The 9,041-nt window shown below is 42.1% G+C and overlaps 1 protein-coding gene across 2 annotated transcripts; it reads right to left on the reverse strand.

Moving 5' to 3' along the window:
* Positions 1 to 313: 313 nt before the first annotated feature.
* On the reverse strand, positions 314 to 6,519 carry pitx2 (paired-like homeodomain 2). 2 transcript variants are annotated; one of them, XM_076103400.1, is made up of 3 exons: positions 6,459 to 6,519; positions 1,749 to 1,945; positions 314 to 871 (listed from the first exon to the last, which is right to left on the reverse strand). In XM_076103400.1, the coding sequence occupies exons 1-3, from the start codon at positions 6,502 to 6,504 to the stop codon at positions 314 to 316; spliced, it is 801 nt and encodes a 266-aa protein (XP_075959515.1). In that variant the 5' UTR covers positions 6,505 to 6,519. The 2 variants fall into 2 exon arrangements, with proteins under 2 accessions (XP_075959515.1, XP_075959514.1); XM_076103399.1 differs by lacking the exon at positions 6,459 to 6,519 and adding an exon at positions 2,466 to 2,649.
* Positions 6,520 to 9,041: the final 2,522 nt, after the last annotated feature.

Consider the following 9,041-nt stretch of genomic DNA (forward strand, 5'->3'; position numbering starts at 1 on the left):
TTTAATCACCCTCAATGTATAATTCCCCCCAAAATAACTGGATGGAATATCCTCACTTGTTAGTAATGGAGAGTTTGGGGATTTTCAAGAAAAAGTGGCAATATTTTGTCAGAAAAAGTCAGAAAAATGCATCTCTCACTCCAACTAGTACCAAGAAAATGCCACATGATCAAGAAATTCCATTAATCTCATGACAAAAGTACAATTATCTGCCAGGTTCCCCCACTCCTTTTAGAGAAAAATAACACTTTAAGTGTCACTAGCCTATAATGACTCGCTATGGTGGTTACTTTTTTTGCAGTGCAGGTAGGTATTAGACTGGTCTGTCAACAGCGTATTGACAAGCGCTCAGATTAGTGGCCGGATTCTGCACACTGGCGTATCCAAAACTCGAGTGCTGCTTGGCTTTCAGTCTCAGGCTGGCCAGGCTGGAGTTACAAGTGTCCCTATACACGTAGGGAGGGGTCGGAGGCGCGTAGGGGCACGCCGAGGTGGGCACTCCCGAGTTGAGAGACGGGTTACTGAGGTTGTTCAAGTTATTGAGGCTGTTGAGGCTGGAGCCCGGCACGCCGGTCACCGCCGATGGCACCATGCCTGAAGTCATGGAGGATATGGAGTTGGACGGCGAGAACATGGTCTGCGAGGACAAGGGGTTGACATTCATGGAGTTGAAGAAAGGAAAGCTTTTGGTGGATAAAGAGGCCGACGTGAGGCCCTTGGCGGCCCAGTTGTTGTACGTGTAGCTGGGGTACATGTCTTCGTAGGGCTGCATGAGTCCATTGAACTGCGGGCCGAAGCCGCTCTTGCAGAGCTCGGCTTGTTGGTTTCTTTCCCGTTTCCTCCACTTGGCTCGCCGGTTCTTGAACCAAACCTAGAGCAAAGAAAATACCAGCAGGTTAGAAATCATTTTTGACAATAACGTCAGTTTTTACAGACTATATATTTAAGTATCTCTAATTTTTACTAACTCTACTCTAATTGTGTGGTGTTGGTGCTTAATTTAAATTCCAGATTTAAATATTTTTAACGTCTACAAATCCAAACACTCTTAAATCTTTATTTTCCCCGTGCAGACAAATGCCGCTTTGAATCAGTCGTTATCTGAGCAGAATACACACTGGGCTCTCACTGCACCATCTTAATGTGGAGAGGACGTGTGTTCCTCCGCAGGCTTCCACTAACACGCTGACCTTAATCACACAGCACCAGGGCGGCAATCGCAAAATACAAGCTTTGCACCTCTTTCACACGAACAGGAGAACGCGACTGGTATCTGCCACCACCGACAAAATGTCAACAGCCCCAACTGTTAACAACGTAATAGTGTGCTATAACACATAACGGGCAAATAACAAATAGTTAATTTTTTTTGTCCAATTTTATTATGAAATTACTGAACAGATTAAGTGTGTCGAGAACCACACATTTATTTGTGCTAAAACGGATTATTTTGCATTGTGTGCAGAGGTTTGGAATTATATTTAGCCGACTAGACAAACACATCAAATCTAATTCAATTGAGCTTGAATCAGTAGTGTATTTAAACAACTCTTATATTTGTTTTCTATCGAGGAAAAAAAACCGATCCTACATTATTTTTATGGAATTTTCAGCCGTGCGTAAAGTTAGGTGTCCGTGCATAATAATGATGAGGTATACGGTGTTGAGAGGTTAACCGGGCGATTGGCCCAAATTACCCAAAGTTATACACACGGATTGTTTTGTTTAGCACCCAAGGGAGTACTCACCCTGACCCGGGCCTCTGTGAGGTTGGTCCACACGGCTATCTCCTCCCTCGTGCTCATGTCCGGGTAGCGATTCCGCTGGAAGGTGGCCTCCAGTTCCTGCAGCTGCTGGCTGGTGAAGTGAGTCCTCTGCCGCCGCTGCCGCTTCTTTTTAGGGTCGTCTGAGGAGTCGTCATTTTTGTTTTGGTTCTTTTCTTTTTCTGTCAAGAGGAAAGAAGTTGATTCAGTCAGGGTCAGGAGGATTAAGGCCTGCATGCTATAGCGAGGGAACAAAACAAAATCCTGAATCCCTGACACTGTTGGGAAATGGATGAGCAGTTCACAGCCTGACTTCACTCAGTAAGAAATCCTATGATTCATACAATTACATTACGTTTTTAAAACTATATACATATATTTTTTTCTTAATTCTATTGGATTTTAGTAAATTGACCTTTTTATTTTATCTGAGCACGCAGTATCAGAGTATACGCCGGACTAATTCCAGTTGACACAGGACAAGCTCTTCCATATCCATAACACAGCAACTTTCCACAACACCATGCACACAGGCCAGTGTCAAAACTGATTACGCGTGAATAAAATGACAGCTATAATCGCCTATTTAGCATTCACGTGAAACTCCCTTTACACAGATAAATGGGAGCCACCGTTTGTTTGATGTCAAGATGACATCTGCGGCGCCTGGCTGAGAACATCTGCATCCCGTGCGGTTCTTACCGACAGACTCCGGACTGGACGTGTCCGACACCGTGTGCACCTCTAACCGGTGTTTAGAGTCCACAGACCGCTGCAGCGGCTGTAAAGTGGAAGCCATCGCCAGAGCCGTGTGGTGCGTGGAGGCAGGTTTATTCCCTGTAACGTGGTGATGGTCTATGTTTAATGGATCCCTCATAGAGTTCATCGGTAGAAGATCGCAAAGCCGGCTGTCAAAAGCAGAGTAAGTCCCTTCAGTACAGCAAGGATGAGCGGAAAGTCCGTCTGCGGAATGTGTTCTGTTCTCCAAAAATACGCACAGCAGAGCGGTTCCTCCTGCGGCTGAGATGAAACCTTCTTTCTGTTTAAAGTTGCTTTAAAATGGGCCATTGAGTGCTGCCATACTAGCATCGGTGGTAAACAGTGGCTACCTCGGCTGACTATCAGAGTGACAAGGACAGGTAGGTGATATTAGATCCAGAGGCATACACACACTGCACCGCTCTCTGTTCATTTCAGCTGTTGCCTGCGCACTGTCCAACTGCGCGTCTCCTCAGACCTCCACGTCACCGCGTTGCACCCGCCCATCTGACAGGCACAATTCATGTGGATATGACTGCGCGTCCAACCAACCGGTGCTCGTGGAAACGAGATATGTGTGCCAATGTGTTTATGCCGGGGCTGGCGCTTATTTCCCTCTTCCAAATAAAAGCATGTAAAGAGAGATGGGACGCACGGTGTACCCGCGGCGCTCCGTAGCCGTTGCGCAGCAGCCCAAGACCAAATAAAAATGAAAATAACACAGTTTGGCCTCATTTTATGAGATGGGTCCAGTGGCCCAGTAAAACGATGCAGTTCTATTGATACGCAAGCTGTGCAGCTCGCAGGCTCTGTCACCGCAGTTTACTCAGGGTGTGGATAAAGAGAGCCACCGAGCGGATTGTATTGAAAGCCGTATGAAAAAAAAAAAGAGAGATGCACACTGAATATCAAACGCAGCAGTTTACTACAGCACAATGGTTCCGTGAAAGGACACACGAATAAAGGCAAAAAAAATTACATGGAACTTCAAATGTGCAATTCTGTGACAAAAATCTGTGCGCACGTCAACGACTAATAAAGTATATGTTGAAGCTGGTGCAGCAAGCTGCAGAATTGTAATGCTATGGATGCATCAAAGGCAATAAACAAACGGGGAAAAGGTGGTCAAAATGACTTAAAGTTAAACACCCACTAATGCATTGAATTTAAGCATTTTCATTCTAATCCTCATATCCAACTCCATACTTGGATATGAAGTACGACGTCACCAAACTGACTTAAATTGGCTTACTATCCACTATCATTCCCGTATGCAGCCAGCCATACGAGTTGTCAAATGAGACGATCCTCTTGACCTCCCCAGAGTTAAGGTTCAAATATCCATTAAATCAACCCCACCGGAGCCACTGTTAGCCACGCATACTCGGTTTGTTGACGACGGATTACTTTATCTGGGTGCTTAACTGGATCTCTCCTCTCACTTTGCGTTTGGACCCCTCAGTCGTTTCCAGCCAGCACTCCTGTAGTGTTTTTTTTAATCTGATAAGACTCTCATTTGCCTAAGAATTTCTGAAGGAGGACTTTTAATGAGTTTGAGCCGATATGCCAGCAATTTTTTTTAACCTATAACTCCCAAAAGATTGTGACGCGTTAAGGCAAAGTAAACATGTCTAATCAAACAAATGCGACTTTAATTTCCAAGGAGGGGGGGGGGGGGGGGGGAGACAAATGTCAGCTGGGTAACAGGTGATTGAAGGGATGGACTCATCGTACAGAGAGGAGGACACGCTCACGGCAATTAGCCTGCTGCGATTCATACAAATGTTAATGAAAAATTACATTAAAAATGTATTATATTCCGGCCCTTCTCTTATTCAACGACACAATCGGCTCGTCACCATCACTTCCCGTCTCCACGTGGCCGGGCGGACGCCCATTCAGCCAGCACATTTGGACTTGGCGCTGTTAAGAAGTTGCGGGGCTAATCCCGTGAAAGCCCCTGATATATAAATACCAGCAGACCATAGACTGTATGCGGCACACGCGCACTCCGAGGGACGGCAGAGACTTTATTAAAACATAGGGAGCCAATCGCTTCTCATACAGAGCAATAAAACCTTGTTTGGTTCGTCTCCGAGTAATTCAATTAAGATGATGCACATTTTAAGTTGGAATCATTCACGTGGTATTTATTTTAATGGATTTATTTTCATTAATAGATTATTTTTGGGGGATAAACAGTACAATCCTGCTATTGTTTCCAGAAAAGGCAGTTTTAAAATAGGGGGAGGTATAAAAAAAACTATTAGTCCTTATATAATAGAAATGAATAATGGTGTGCATTAGATAAACTTGATTGAAAAAAACAAAAGTTTTACATTTCAAAATAAGGCTACTATTTCATTAAAAATAACAATAATAAACCGATATTTTCCATGTCTTGTTTTATGCCAAGCAGCGAGCAGTCTTTTGCTCCTTTTTTCCTTCCCGCCGTATTGTAATACTAAACTTGAAGTGGATTATCGGTTTCCTCTTCATTTCTACCTTCTGAATGCTTTATCTCTCTTCTGCGGATTACTGCGCGCAATAGGCCTCCGCCATTGAGGGCCATTAATTAGCAATTCAGTCAATATAGGGGGAGACGACAAGGCTTTTTACATAGGATTAAGGAGACATCAGATTTCTCCATTAGTATATTCCTCCTCACGAATGGGCTTTCATTATACATTTAGTTTTCCCCGGAGTCAATCCAACGAGCGCTGAATATATTACAGCAAAACAGTTGGCGCTGGCGTGTCTATATTTGCAAGCATCACTCTGACTCCCCTCCCGTGTGATTCAGTTTTTTTTGTATTTTAGTTATCCTATTATTCTTAATCGATGGCCGTCCACACGATGCAGCTATGAGCAGCCTGCCCTCTGCCACATATTGCCCCATCAGTGCCGGCTAAATGAGACGGAATGAGAGTTATTGGTTATTCGTTTAAGACCCTAACCAGACCTGATGTCATTTCCCCGCCACGGTGGAGAATAATTAATAAATCCCAGACTTTGTCGAGCAAGGGATTCTAACTGTTCCTTAGTCTCTAGTTGGGTTTTATTCATAGATGTTATTTAGGAAAACATGTTGTCGTTAATGCAAATGATATCGAAGAAAAAGAAAAAAAAAGCCACATAAATGTGTTTTGTGGTTATAAAACAACGGCCTGCTTGTGCCAAATGGCAGTCAATTTTTAAAGTAAAGGGTATGATAAAATGTGCATATATGTCCATCTTCTAATTACAGCAAATGATATCGCTGCCGAGCTGTCACCCTGATCAAATCCTCGGATAACGCTCTGAAACTGCAGATCCACGTTGGACCACCAGGTGTCCCTCTAACACAGCAAACACGCTGCATTCACCAACCGCTTCTCCACACTGACGAGCAAAGAGGCCGGATATCTGACTGCAAAATAATCAGTGACATCTACTCCAAAAAAATGAATTAATAAATGACAAATATCCAAAAAGTTGCCTTTTTTTTACCGTCACAAGTCTTGAAATTGTGAAGAAGACAAAGATAGTTTTGTCAACGTAATTTAGCCATTTTAATTAGAGATGCTAAGCTTGTTTCTTAAGAAACCTCACAAAAGTGGAAGACAATTGGCTCACTACACAGTGCCAGAACTGTTAACTTATTTTAAACAAAATCAGGTTTTAAGATCACATCAGTGTTTGGGCCGCTTCTCCAACTAAACATGCAGTAAATGAAAACAAGATATCGAGCTGTAATTAATAAATATCTAATCTGTTTTGGAAAGCAACACTCACACAGCCTGACCAAAGAGTGCTGCTTTTATGTAAATTGAATGAAATAAAATACAGAACCAATCATGTACAATTAACTAATATTTTATCGAAAAATAATAGTTAATTAATTGTTTCAGTGATGTGTGAGGATTGTGCGGCATTGATGATGGATGATGTACTCACCTATTTGCACGCAGGTGGTGGCTAGTTTGCGGCAGTGGGTGTCCATTGTGGCAATTTAAGGAAACCGCTTCTGAAAAAACAGACAAAAGAGCCACAATTAGCCTTTAAGTGTGGTAAACAACCCCGCTGTGTTGTTCACCGACATCCGATTCTACTTCTGCATGTCGATATTTTTTGGAGTCCACATAAGACTAAAAAGTACAGTGTGCTCAAAGGATAAGTATTGGATTACAAGAGCAAAATGCTGGTGGTCTTGAGGAAAATATTCCAAATGGGAAAATCAAAACTCAGATATTCGACTCCTGCAAGAAATAAAGTAAAAGCATAAAAGAAAGTTTGTTTGCGAAAGTGTACATTTGAATGATAATTCTCATTCTGCTATGAAAGTCTCGTTGTTGTTTGTTGTTGTAAAATTGCGTCAGTGATCGATTTATTTCCAATTAAACTTTACCTGAGTTGGGAAATGCAGAACATTACAAACCTCTCTGGATTCAAATAAACAATATAAACAAGATTATTTCTGACGCAGTTTTCACTTGATTTTAAGAATAATTACAGTCTAAAGCTCAATTGTATACAGCACGTCATGTATTGCTTTATATTTTTCCAGTGCAATATTTATTTTTGTGCAGTCTGAATATATAAAACCTGCCGTGTTCTGCATGAGCCGGATCTTGTGTTTTTTTTTTTTGGTGGAGCCTGCAGTTGGAAGTGGAGTGATTCCGTAGTAAAATCACGGGATTAGAGTCTGATTGAGATGTCTGTCTGTGGGATATTACAAAATTCATTATCGCAGCCCTCATACTACCTCGATATGAAGTTACACAGATGGGGTTTTATTAGTCCAGGCTCGCACTGTTTGCTTATGATAATTCAAGTCGGGGGGAATTTGCATGCAGTCATGCTGTTAACCATTTCCCCCAGTTCTTCTCTTCACCTGCTCTACATCATCTGCGAGGTTTATTTTTTTCTCTCTCTTTCTCCAATTCAGAAGATGCAGATATTGGAGGTTAAGTTGTACGGCGTGTACCTGCACCGCCTTTCTTCCCACCACTCTTATGTCCCCACTGCAAAATGAAATGGTGGGGGTCAGGCTGTAAGGTGTAAGGTCATTGCATGCGACTCAGTGTTATCTAATCAGAGATTTAATCAGGGCTCCTTGCAATATTGCAGCCTGCCTGGCTGCTCCACGGCCTCTGAAATTATTACTGTTATTAATGCATTTTACTGTATTTTATTTGACTGTTAAAAAAATGTATAGGGGCCCTTTTTTTTTTTTTTTTTTTACATCAAAATGATTTGTTTTATCTATTGTATCTCTTGTTGCTGGATACTTCAAAGGCAAGCATCTCCTTAACAGATACAGGAAATAAACATTTCAAAAATATTAAAAGTAAAATGTGTGGTTTACATTTTAGCCAAATTAGGCTAATATTATTGCGCTAATTTCCAAAAGCATATGGAACAAAAAATGGTACCAATAATGTCTTAAAATATATTCAACTCGTAGTTTACAATATTAATAATAACAGGCCTGCTAATAACACGACGAATAATAATTTCTGATAATGTTGTGACAGTGGTTTCGTGGTAATTAAGCCTGGTAATAAATATATATTTTAATTGTTTCTACGTATGCCACAGTGTTTATCCAGTAGGAGCAGTTTAAAGATGCAGCTGCGTTGATATTCTGATTACTTCTATTAATCCTTTTCATTCATTCATTCTCACCTCACGGACGCTCGCTGCTCTCACCCTCCACCAACAGTTGATGGGAGTCAGTGGCTCACGTGGCGTGAGGCCCAGTACAGACAGAAAGCTGGCATTGCCTCACACCGGCTTTACTTGTGAAATTAACAAAGCAGAGCATGAGACTGCCGCCTTTACCGGGAGATGAATCGACTAACCTCCACCATATGGCCCTGTATTAATTGAAGGCGTGAGACCGTGAACGTCGCCGCTTTCCCCACATTCTTTTCCTCCCTATATTGCAAAATATATAGGGAGGAAAACAGGGTTTTTTTTATCAACAGGGTTATTTAAATGTAGCTTTGGGGAGCTAATACGATTTGTTTCTTTACGCATTTTATTGCAATATGTGTGAATTTAAATCACCAAACTGACGAGCTGCAGGCTGTGATTCTAAAATGTCTAATTCCTCTGATACTTTAATCGATATTTAACAGTTTTCTCACAATCATCCCCAACTGCAGGACAGTACAGTGTGGTTTACCCCCCTTTCTTTTTCATTTCCCCACACTCCATCACCTCTAACGATGCATCATTACCATCCGCCGACCTGGAAGGCGAACCCTGCCCTCACATCCCTTCATGCTCCTTTTATGTTACACGGCTTTGAGAGTCGCGTCAGAAACGCACCGAAAAAGGCAAAAAAAACAAGAGGTGGAACAAATCCCTTCACTTGCATTAACTCGCATCTCAGTTTTTATTTACTTTTTAACGCCTCTTCTCTTCCTCTGCTGCACTTACCAGTTGTAGACACCGGTGGCTTTTGGGCTTCCCTGCCGTCGGCGTTTTATTCTCTAGCGGAGAGATAAATTCCACCGTCCAAAACACGCTCGG

The sequence above is a fragment of the Anarhichas minor genome, unplaced genomic scaffold (assembly GCF_050575085.1).
Source record: "Anarhichas minor isolate MPS153535 unplaced genomic scaffold, ASM5057508v1 ptg000028l, whole genome shotgun sequence".
Classification (NCBI taxonomy): domain Eukaryota; kingdom Metazoa; phylum Chordata; class Actinopteri; order Perciformes; family Anarhichadidae; genus Anarhichas; species Anarhichas minor.